This window comes from Poromitra crassiceps, assembly GCF_964638095.1.
Source record: "Poromitra crassiceps genome assembly, chromosome: 6".
Taxonomy (NCBI): domain Eukaryota; kingdom Metazoa; phylum Chordata; class Actinopteri; order Beryciformes; family Melamphaidae; genus Poromitra; species Poromitra crassiceps.
The window spans coordinates 20,514,776-20,527,388 of NC_139627.1; the positions used below are offsets into that span (position 1 = coordinate 20,514,776).

At 42.4% G+C, this 12,613-nt stretch overlaps 1 protein-coding gene across 4 annotated transcripts in view; it reads left to right on the top strand.

Moving 5' to 3' along the window:
* Positions 1 to 12,613, top strand: part of gdap2 (ganglioside induced differentiation associated protein 2) — a 55,218-nt gene that overhangs the window by 12,331 nt on the left and 30,274 nt on the right. For all 4 annotated transcript variants that reach the window (XR_014552751.1, XR_014552752.1, XM_083638015.1 and 1 more), the window contains exons 7-11: positions 1,049 to 1,208; positions 4,919 to 5,069; positions 6,048 to 6,124; positions 9,432 to 9,508; positions 9,731 to 9,870. Coding sequence is in view for 2 of the 4 variants with exons in the window: in XM_083638015.1 (XP_083494141.1) it covers positions 1,049 to 1,208; positions 4,919 to 5,069; positions 6,048 to 6,124; positions 9,432 to 9,508; positions 9,731 to 9,870 (605 nt within the window). In the remaining 2 variants the exon portion in view is untranslated. The remainder of the gene's footprint in view (positions 1 to 1,048; positions 1,209 to 4,918; positions 5,070 to 6,047; positions 6,125 to 9,431; positions 9,509 to 9,730; positions 9,871 to 12,613) is intronic.

The window sequence follows — 12,613 nt, forward strand, 5'->3', positions numbered from 1 at the left end:
CTGGACCTAAAGCACCTACAGAAAGTACCTAAAGCACCTACAGAAAGTACATCTGGACCTAAAGCACCTACAGAAAGTACCTAAAGCACCTACAGAAAGTACATCTGGACCTAAAGCACCTACAGAAAGTACCTAAAGCACCTACAGAAAGTACATCTGGACCTAAAGCACCTACAGAAAGTACCTAAAGCACCTACAGAAAGTACCTAAAGCACCTACAGAAAGTACATCTGGACCTAAAGCACCTACAGAAAGTACCTAAAGCACCTACAGAAAGTACCTAAAGCACCTACAGAAAGTACCGGCGATTAACTCCATCTGCATTCTCGTGTCAGTCGAACTGTAAACAACGACCACAACATAGACTTCCGCTCTACACCGGAAACCATCTGTCCCAGAGTCTTATTAGTCGTCAGACTGATGGACTCTGGGTTCCCAGATTGTTGTCATGGTAACTGAGGTGACGCCCACAGGGAAACTGTGTTTAGGCAATGCAGACTGGTTAGGAATTTAAAATATTTGATAGCGCTGCATCTTGGAAGGCAGTTTTGGGATTTTGAAGCTGCAGAATCTCTGTAGATTTGCGGTATTTGCCCAAATTAATTTATTTTGTTGGTTATGGTCAAGTGGATTTTAGAATAGAATAGACTAGATGAGAATAGAATAGAATATGGTTCAATTCATTCAATGTTTTCAGTGTTTCAATTCCTCTTCAGGGATTGGGGTTTCCATGTTTTGGGGGGGATTTTTTTTTTTTTATAATTAAATTTAATTTTGATTTATTTTTGAATTTATATTCATAAATTATTTTTTATGTATTATTATATGTAATAATAATGACAATAATAACTATACGCAGGTAGCACATTTAAAAAAGAGTTTACAAAGCAGAATACTCTAAATGAATTCAATCAATGTTGTTCATTTTTGTGAATAATTTGTATGATTTGTTCTTTGCCTGTGTGTGTGTGCGTGCGTGCGTGCGTGTGTGTGTGTGTGTGCGCGCGTGTTTGTGTGTGTGTGTGTGTGTGTGTGTGCGCTCCCCCAGCTGGTGTACAGGAGGCTGCTGCCTCTGTACTACCCTCGCTCTGAGCAGGAGGAGCGGTCCAGCCTGCCTCTCATCCCGGCCGACATCGGCAACTCGCAGGGCGAGCCGGTCGTCCCCGAGAGACAGATCCGCATCACAGAGAAACCGGGCAGCCTGGAAGGTACGCAGTCTAACAGGGACACCGCCATCGGGATTTCTTTACGTGGTGAAATGTTTCCAAACCTTAGTGAGGACACACAGTGTGTGTGAGGACACACAGTGTGTGTGAGGACACACACTGTGTGTGAGGACACGCACTGTGTGTCCTGTTTTAAGAACTGGAGTGATATTTTTTCAAGTGGTTGAGATCTCATTTTGGAAAGAAACTCCTGTATCAATAATAAACAGAAAACAATTGATCTGTCTGTCTGTCTGCCTGTCTGTCTGTCTGTCTGCCTGTCTGTCTGACTTTCTGTCTGCCTGTCTGACTTTCTGTCTGTCTGTCTGTCTGTCTGCCTGTCTGTCTGACTTTCTGTCTGTCTGTCTGACTTTCTGTCTGTCTGTCTGTCTGTCTGTCTGACTGACTTTATGTCGGTCTGTCTGCCGGTCAGTCATCATATAGAATAGAATAGAATAGAAATAGAAATAGAAAAAACTTAATTGTCCATGCAAAGGCAGGAAATTTGTCATTGGTCTCACCCAATTATGTAAAAACACAAACATGTCTACAAAAATTACATATAAGCCACAGGAAGCACAGACATGTCTACAAAAATTACATGAAAGTCACAAAAAGCACAGACATGTCTACAAAAATTACATGAAAGTCACAAAAAGCACAGACATGTCTGCAGAAGGGAACATCAACAGCCTAGTGACAACACATCACATCATAGATTACGTAGTCAGTATTGCACTCCTGCGTTCTCATGTCCCCTGTTCACATTACTGTCGTTTATCGACTACCGGTACATTAATTGCATTAGGAATAAAGGAGCCCTTGTAGATCTTTTTCCTTGCAGGGGTACTCTATAGCGCCACCCTGAGGGAAGCAGCTCAAACTCAGGGTGGAGGAGGTGTGTCTCATCATTGATTATCAGCAGGGCTTTCCTCTGTACAGCTGAGCTGTAGACGTCATCATATCACTAACTTGGAAGTAACACTGAGTGAGTCATACTCCAAAATAATAAGTTATAACAATACTTTATTAACTAAAACTAAGGACTAAACAACACAAACTACATCAAACCAAAAGAACGGAACAGATAGGTGCACATACAGTAGGTGAGGAGGGAGCGCGACGGTTAATTTGATTAACTATATTATAGTCTACTATAAAATACCCAGAATGCACTGCAATTTCTAGTAAACAGCGAATGTCAACACTATGATCAACACTACATAGTTCACTATATGATCAACAGTACATAGTTCAATATATGATCAACACTACATATCTATTTCTAAGTTGTATTAATTTCAAGAAATGTTTTTGGCACGCACAAGCATTTGCGTTCTTCAGTGTCTGTGCATTAAAAGTTCAACTTCAACCCAAAAATGTCACCGGCCTTCAAACGCCATCTGGGGTAAACTCTAGTTTGTGTGACTCTAGTTTACCACCCTAAAGCGCCTTGCATGCACAGTTTTATTTTTGGGTGAAGAGGAATGTTACTGAACATTTCACCCACATGTTAGCCTGTTTTCTGCATTGATCTGCTGTGTGCTGTCCTGATGGTTCAAACAGACGCTGTGGCCTTGAGCTGTCCATCCAAAGCAAGCAGCCCGCCTGTGAATCAACCCGAATAACACACTATAATAATAACAGACTAATATACACACAGATGGATGTGGAGCGATAGGCACAAACAGGCAGAAACACATTAGTGCTGAACAGTTTTGGAGAAAAAAAAAATCAAATTGCAATTATTTTGACTGATATTGCAATTGCTTTATGATTCACGATATTGGAGGGAGTGATCATTTTTACATAATTATTTCCATCTCATTTTAATTGAAAAACACATTGAAATTATTATGGTGTGATTTTTGTGGCGATCTATACCAAACAAAGATGTTTTATTAAAGTCAAGCTGAAATGAAAAATGTAATTCCCCCCCCCTATTTTAGATCACATCCCTGGTTATACAGTGCACCTATTTAAAGCCCCATTCAGTAAGTTTTCCAAGTTTTACTGTTGGAGAAACTGCGCCCTCTGGGTCCAATAGTATCGATAACGATATCGCCGTTCAAAGTCAACAAAACACAGCGCCAGAAAGCTCTGTGTACATGTTGTGACATCGGGTACTCACCACGTGATGAAATAATAATCCATAGTTCCGTGAAACATCATTTTCGTAGCAAATCCGAATCGAGTTACTTACTTGTTTTCATGAACACAGCGCTTCCGCTGTACAGCGCATGCGTGCATGCTTTTCTTTTTTCTTTTTTCTTGCTACGGGACGTGGCAGACAAACTGCTTAGTCCCAGTGCTGGCCAATGGAGGGCGGTGTGGGATAAATAAAGACGAGGGTCTCCTTATTACAAGTCAATCTACCATGTCCTGTGACTAAAAAGCTGTTATATTACAGTAAAAAATGTCAAAAATCTTACTGATTGGGGCTTTAACAATATATGCTAAACAAAAATCACAAAAATCCAATTTCTTGGGTTTTTCAAATCAAAAGTTCATTCATTAAGAGTCCATTCATAACAGTCATCGTTTGCTGAGGTCAGGTAGTACTATCAAATTCCTACCCCATTTCAACCAATCATATCACGACATGACAGCTGTCAATAAATCTTCATTGCGAAGAGAAAATTCCGAGCAGGCAACATGGCTGCCTAGTGCCTACTTGGGCAGACCTTTTCTAGCCCATAAATGTTAATATACTTGGCCAATAAGTATGTAACATACAAAATAAAACTAATGGTAGTCTTCATTTAATGTAGAATGCAAAGTACATGTACAGTAACTGTAACAAGTAACCGCATTCCAGGAATATCGTTATTTACCGTGGCTCGTCTGACACTTCAAGCTGGCAGACAGCACTCTGCCTGGGCTTGGAAACGGCTATCCGCCCGCCCCGGAGGCAGCCTCCGGTCTGGTCCTGCCCTGGGGGCTCGCGCAGTGAGCCAGCCAGCAACTACGCACTCCACAGTGCTGTATTTACATTATATTGTGTTCTCAGACCCATTTCATCTCGACTTTTAAGTCTGTAGAATATGATGTGTAGGCCAGGACTTCTCTGCAGCACGACAGTATTTAATTTAAAAATTGTATTTTGACCCACATTTCTCCTTTTAACAAATATTGTGCCTCCTACGATTTGAAAATTGCAGTAGCCCAAAGAAAAGTCATGTTTTTATCCTTATTTATTTTATTTACAGATATTGCAATTCCGATATGCAATAAGATTTTAGTCGGAATGCAAATTTTTCCATTTCATTTTCATGTGTGTGTATATATATATAGCATGTTCCCTTACATCTGGAGAATATGATTTGTAGGCTGGGGCATCTCTGTAGCACCACAATGCTGCATTTAATGGTACAGTATGTTGTGACACATTTTACTTACTGCGATTTGGATATTGCACGTTCCCATATTGTGATTTTGATATAATTGTGATTAATTGTTCGGCTCTAAAACATGTATGGTTGTAGAATGTGGATAAATACACACAGAAACACAACTACTAGAGCCTGGCTTCTGATTTCTGAGTTCATGACCTCGATGACGCACACACACACACACACACACACACACACAAAAGAGCACAATGAATGTATCTGTCTTACTTTGTCAGAGCATACGGGATCAGAATGAACTGAGTAAACAATACTTCTCTTAAACCTGTGTGTGTGTGTGTTTGCGTGCGTGCGTGTATATAGACGACTCTGAGGATGAAAGTCTGGAGTCAGACCTGGGCCAGGTGGGGAACCACGCGTTCGCCCGGATGGAGGGTGACGTGGACAAACAGCGCAAACTCATCCTGCAGGGCCAGCTGTCTGAAATCGCCATGCAGAAGCAGCAGCAGAGGAAGTAAGACCCCAAACTCTCACGTGTAGACTGACCTTTATTGAAGGATAAACCCCTTGAGATGAATCATCTCGTTTTCAAGGGGGTCTTTGAAACACCAATACAACAAACCAAAAGAAAATGACAGGCACACGTGCTAATTTGACTCCTACACACACAGCACCCCCAACCCCACCCGCACCCCACAAACCCTTTATAATAATGAGTTCAATTTAAAATGAAAACAAGAACAAGTTGCTTTAAAATGAGCAAATAGTCATGTCGTAAAAATGTGAAGAGTAGAAATGGATCAGAGACACAGGCAGGATATTCCAATCAGATGGGGCTGTGAATTTTAGGGCTGTCTTCGACTCAGAATTCTGTCAGTCGAATCAGAGTTGGCTGTTCAATACGAATATTCCACTTCTTTTTTTCTTCCTCTTTTTAATAAGACTATCTGACAATCAGAAATCCATTAGCATGAGCGTGTTTGATTTGTTTGTTTAATTGGGACTTGGTTTTATGGTATTAATAGGCTGATACTTCTACCAAAATAGGCTACATATATCACAATCTATTGGGAGAAACCAAGCAATTCTATGTAAAATCAAGTCATTCAGCAGCACCCCCATATAGCCGGAATGGAATGATCCTTGTTTCATAAGCACATTTTGCGACTGTGAGATTGGCAGTCGAATCAGGCTCCTCTGAACAAATAGTCGAATCGTCGACTATTTGGGGTCACCCCTAGTGAATTTAAAAGCCTGATGCCCAATTTCTTTAGAAAGCTTTGGAACAAGAAAAAATGATATTGAGCATGTCTAAGAGTGTATGAGGTTCAATGTGAAATTGTACACAATAAAATAATTAGTACAGCTCTTTGGCTGTGTTTGACTGCGTCACGGCCGAAGCTAGATAAACACACACCAGTGATATCATACAGTATGCTGTATCCACGTCTCCATCAGGCCCCTTCTCTCTCTGTCTGTCTCCCTCCGGCAGTTATAGTCGCTGGCTGTGTCGAGCGAGAGCAGAGGACCTGTCGGACATCGCTGCTCTCAAAGCCTTATATCAGACCGGTGAGTGTTTGTGTGTCTGGGAGTGATGGGAAGTCACAGGTATGATCCCCGCAACAGCAACTGTGTCCCTCAAGTCTGTCTAAGTGTCCTTGAGCAAGGCACTAAACCTCAAATACCTTGGTCGGGCATCCATACAGCTGGCACCTTTGAGATTTGACCGTGTCTGCGGGTGGGAATAGCATGATCATCCTGCTACGTCGTCCTGCCAGTGAAGCTCCTCGCTGTCAGGTGGAAAGAAGCAGCTGGCGACTGCGCATGTATCGGAGGAGGCATGTGCTAGTCTATAACTCTCCCCAGATCGACAGAGGGACAGCAGGGGGAATTGGCCCAGTACAACTGTGTGTCTGTGTGTGTGTGTGTGTGTGTGTGTGTGTGTGTGTGTGTGTGCGCGTGCGCGTGTGGTGTGAGAGTGAATTTGTGTCATGGAAATTCTTTCTTTCACCTCACTGAACACAGCATCAAGGGTGGCAGTAATCCGTTTTCTCATTATTTGCAGAATTAAAAATGGCCTCTCCATCCATCATAGTTACATCCCTCACTTCTATAGGATGCCATTGATTCCCATAACCAGTAGGAGGCACTGTTGAACAAGCTTCTCTGTCATGATCGAGATTTAAAATGACATAAAAACCTCCCGTGGGCATGGCAGTGACTATAGTCACTCACTACAACTGTGGTCAGGGCCCCAACATGAGGGACAGGCAAGGAAGTAGTGGAGGATAAATGCAGTTAACCCACCTTCTTCAGGCTGATTTAAATCCATATCATATGGATCAATTAAAAGTAAGTATTATTTAAAAAGATGATTTCAGTTTCTATTGGTCGTAGTTTGTAATGTGATGATCAAGACTGGAGGTCAAAGCTCACCCAACTATTTATTTACCAATATATCACCGGTTACAAGTCGACATCTGGTGGTTCCCGACCTGACAAAACAGTTTATATATTATTTATATTATATTAATATTTATTTCATGAACCTGCATCTCTGGGTGATAGACTACTGTTTATTTTGATATCAGATAGCTCAGTTGTCTGCTTTTAGGTCTCCGGCAGCAGCAACAGTGGTTTGTTTGGAGTAAATAGAATCACTATGCAAAAAAAAAGGTACAGAAGGTATGAAGTTGCAAACAAGGTTTTATTGAAGAAACCATACACACAGTGGCTTGTAAAACATGGTGCATCTTCAGATAACTAACCCTCAAAGCATGAATACCATGACCACCACAGAAGAGCAAATAGAGTGAAGGAGCTACACCTAAGATACTGTACAGGAAAGGGGAGGGGCAGAGAGGCGGGTGTGGGAGTGGTGTAGTACGCATCCTGACAGGTGTGTGGAAAGGGAGGGAAGATGGAAGACCAAGGAAATACAGCACAGGTGAAGCGTGAACGAATACATGCAACCATCACAGAAAGCAGGAGACAGATGAACCATGAATAAAGAAATGCACACAAATTGAAGTTAATGTAGGTTATTTATTTATTTTATTTCCCCCCATATTAAAATCAAAAACAGACAAAAGGAAACAAGCAAACAATATTGTGCCGGTAGAGACAGGAAACCCTATTGGGCTTATTCTGGGTCTCTCCCTAAGAAATTAAACCAATATTAATAATAATCTGAACAAAGCATACAATATAAACAAAAACAAGAGAAAAGAACAAGCAAACAATAACAGCGCAGATACACTGAAAACGGATCAGACGAGGAAGCGAGGCAGTTTCATTTCGGTGTCCTTCTTAACAGAGTAGACCGATCACACCGGCCGTGGCGAGGTGCAGCGCGATGTGGCTCGCATCCTGAGTTTCTGCGTCTTGTCTATTTTTGACGCGAGCCGCGAGCGCCCGCGTGCAACCAGGCATGAAGTCAATACAAGTTGTGACCGGCGTGGAGCAAAACCAGGCGCTTGCTCGACGCTTCCATGACTCGCAACCAAAATAAAACACAAAAACATGGCGAGCTAAGAGAGATATTCGAGAGTACAGGCAAGTAGACAATGAACCGCCAATGTGAGGTGTATCTGTAATGTATGTTGGCTATGTGTGATTCATCAGGGAGATTCTAAGTTTAGATTTGAAAGAGGTAAGAGGTCATGCTTGTTTGGAAGTATTGATATAAGTGTTCCATAGTATAGCACCTCTGTAGCGTATTGAAAATTGGTTATGAGTAGTGATAGAGAAAATTTACATCACATTAGAAAATGTACATCACATTAGCCTTTATTTGGACAATCACTAGTTATTAATATATTCATATACATTTCCATTTGAGTTACATATAGTTATGACACAGACAGACTTCATATTTAGATGACCTGTGTACATACACAGATAGACATCATATTTGGATAACCTGTGTACATACACAGACAGACGTATTTGGATAACTTGTACCTTTCATTTGCAGCTCCTCTCTATCGCACACTGTGCCCTGTCACCGTGCCACGGTGCCCTCTACAGGGCCAGAATAACAGATAGGTTGAGTCTACAGAGTAGCCTTCAAGTGTGCGTCAAGACATGTAATCTGATGTGTGTCCTATAAGTATCTTTGACTTTCTGATCAATGTATGTAAGACTGTGTATCCATCCGTGAATATACAAGAGTGCATCTCTTGGCCAAGATCTGTGTTCAATACATCATATCAGACGACTTCTTCTGACTCCTGGCTCCATCATTTCATTTCAACTGGTTTCCTTCAAGTGGTTCACTGTTTACCTTTTGGCTGTGGAATTTCATTCTCTATCAAGTAGTGTGACAGTAGGTGGGGTGAAGGTGATCCGAGTGTCTTGTATTATATGTTGTATTTTGTTGAAAGTGCCGTACATAGTAGTACACAGTGCAGGGAGAGAGACAGGTGTGTGTGTATACATTTATAGACAAAGGTGCAAACTGGAATCACAACAGATCTGAGGGCATGGTTCACCAAAATCACCAGCTCTTGGGTTCTGCTTTGCCCGCTCACTAGCCCCAAACCTGAGTTCATAACAGCTGTGTGAATGCAAGGGGAGATTCATCATCATTACAGCGTATGCTTCTCTTATTTTCTGAAATTCACGTGCGGAAGGGGAGTCTTGCCAATGTATATGAGAAGGCAGGGTCACCGGTTTGCATAGACAGTGAGGCTGAACTACAAAGATGGAGACTGAATTGATTAAACATAAAGATTACTAAAAGTTTTGGTTGTTCTGTGTGTGTGTGTGTGTGTGTGTGTGTGTGTGTGTGTGTGTGTGTGTGTGTGTGTGTGTGTGTGTGTGTGTGTGTGTGTGTGTGTGTGTTTGTGCGTGTGCGTGTGCGTGCGTCCCCCAGGTGTGGACATGTGCGGCAGGACGGTGATGGTTCTGGTTGGACGGAACATCCCAGTGACCCTCATCGACATAGAGAAGGTAACGCACCGCAATTTACATTTCAAAGTAAAACGCTTTTAACGACATTTCAACCAATCAGCTTTTGTCTGTATCCGTGTGCATGTGCAGATTGTAATGTTAGGTTTAGATGTTATGTGTGTGTGTGTTCACATGCTTTTATGTCTATGTGTGAATGTATACCTATTTGTTTATATACATTTGTGTGTGTGTGTGTGTGTGTGTGTGTGTGTGTGTGTGTAGGCCCTGCTGTACTTCATCCATGTGATGGACCACATCACGGTGAAGGAGTATGTGATGGTTTACTTCCACACTCTGACCGGCGAGCACAACCACCTGGACTCCGACTTCCTCAAGAACCTCTACGACATCGTGGACTCCAAGTCAGTCTGTTCCTCCAACCACTCCTCATTTCACTCAACCAGACATTATTCATCTGAATGATTCTCTGTGAGAGGGGCAGGTCCAAAAGTCAATTGAACGGGTTTAACTGCAACAAGGTTTCAAATCCGGCCTAGGACCAATAGCACGCTTACCTTGTGAGGCAGCTGGATTCGCGCGCGATCGTGAGATCACGATGCATCTTACCACGTTGAATCTGTTGGTTTGAATCTGAAACACCAGTGGTTCACACCAATCAGCATCCAGAGGCAGCTACGGGCGGGCTTTAGGTTGATGCCAGCGAGAAGCGAGCCTGTGACAGATGTGATAGACAGATGGTTCATCCAATCACCTGCCAGGTACTTTTTTGAAATGCTTTCCCGAGCGTCTCATTCCCAGATGGTTATGTGAAAACAAACCATCTGGCAGCGTCAGGTTAATAGCAACCGGTGCAAAAAAGCAAAAATAAAGAATGATTTTCAATCTAAAGCCCTATAATATATATGTGTATGTATATATTTTTGGTTGATTTATTTTATTCTTGTGTCACGTACCCTAAGGTGCCCAGCCCTCATGGGCTTATAAGGCACAAACAAAATACAACATAACCCAGCGCTGCAGTGGTACATTTAAGTCAACACAAATCGCAAGTCCAACATACTGCTCAAACAACAAAACAGATCATTAGATCACTCTCTAAACTAAATGTTCTGTCTCTGTCTTGCATGTCTGCATCCTACAAAAGATTATTCTTTGATTAACACATTAAGTGCCAGAGACGACCTAACTCGTCTTACATAATCCAGCGCTTAAGTGCCAAGGACGAGCTAACTCGTCTTACATAAACATTTTTTTTTTTTTGACGGTGGTACATCAATCAACAACTTTTACATCTTCGAGATCACTATTGGAGCAAGATAATGTGTATAATCTATTTTACCGACCCACTAAGTGTTGACAGTGCTCCCCCAGACGACCGAAATCAAAGAAAAAACTGCCGCGGGACCAAGCCGTTCAAGGAAATGCCGTGGCGATTTCACAGTAATCCATTCAAGACTTGTCTTGCCTGAGAGCGGCCGCGCACCGGCAGCAGCACACAGAGAGCGGAGAGCGATTTGCAAAATAGATCATAGGTGAAACACACTTTGAAACACCTCAGAAAGGCCAGAATCAACATCTGCCCATCGCCCACGCATTCCCCGGCCCATCTTGACTCGCACAAGGAGCGTCTGCACGCAGGCAAGCAGGCAGGCAGGCACACAGGCAGGCAGCAGCAAAAGCGCTTCTGACACGCCCGCTGTACAGCCAGGAGGACACAAGACACACGGAGGGAGGAGTTTGAATGAGAGGGGTGTTTCCTGTTGTTATGGAGGAAATTACTGTTCAAAACTATTGTTTAGAATGTCTGACGGTCTTACTGATGCCAAAAATGAATGGTTAAAGTGACTGTTTCACAAAAAGCCATTTATCTCTGAATAAATTTCCAGACGCTGAAACCATGCTGTACTCAACGGCTAATATCTACATAACTACTAACTCTGCAAACTAACTCTTTTAGACAGAGAAAGCACACATTCTATTAGTTATTTTTAGATGATTGGTGTTCATGAATTCTTAACAGAAAAGAATCCTCGTCTGTTTCTAAAATGAGCCAGAATCGTCAAAAACACCCCTGGCACAACTTACCTACAGGAATGAAAACATGGCTGGCATTCAATGTGTTAAAAGGGGTTATGAAACTAATTAAAAAAAAACTATTATTTGATGATATTGCTCCATGGTATTTTTCACATTTTCCTCATCTCATTTTTGGATCAAAGCACTTCATATGTATTTCATGTCTTTACTTTGAAGTCAAGTATCTGGCTAATTCCTTCTTATTACCATATTACAAAACAAAACAAAATCTATTAGTTAGTTAGTAGTATTAGTAGGTCTTTCTACTTTTCCTCTCCCCGCATTGTGTTTTTCACTGTCCTGTTTTCAATCTCCTCACTCCACCACACGCGAGAGGAGAAGAAAACAGTGAAGCTGTTTATTGCTTTAACCTGCCACTCACCCGTGGGCAGCGGCTTGAATGTTCTGTGCTGTGTGTTCTGGGTACAATTAACATTTTAGCTAGCCCCGCTGCCCGGCCACGTCTCTGCTGCCCGGCCGCGTCTCCACTCTCTAATAGCCAGGACTGCGTATCAAACAGAACATGAGGTTTTACAGAAAGGGAGACACCATAGAAAATCCCTCCAAATGGGATAATAATCTGACAGGCTTTGACAGCTCCCTGGCCTTTTCATTGTTGTTTGTGTCGTCATGGTAATAAGGCACTAAGTCTGTCCAGGTGTAATGTGTTTAACAAAACCTTAAAATGCAACACAAGCATGCTCTCATGCCTTTTCCTGCTCACATCTGTAGCTCAGTAAGCCTCTCTGCTGTTAGATGGAGCTTTGGAGGATTTGCAGAATGCACTCGGCCAACATCTTCTGTCGGCCTTGGCCCTCGTTTGGCCCTCACTCACCCATCCTGTCTTCTGCAGGCGCATTGCCTTTCAAACCTAAGTGTTTATGGAAAAGCAAAACGAGCTGTGAACCGCTTTTGTTTCGGCGTAGGACTTGGAAATCTGGCGGACATGTTTGGAACGGGAGACCCAGACCTGGAGCGTGTTGTCGGGGGTGATGTATCGGATATGACTCAGCCTAAACCGGAGACTACAAAGTTTTGCAAAATATATCCTTGTTTTGAACCAGCTCT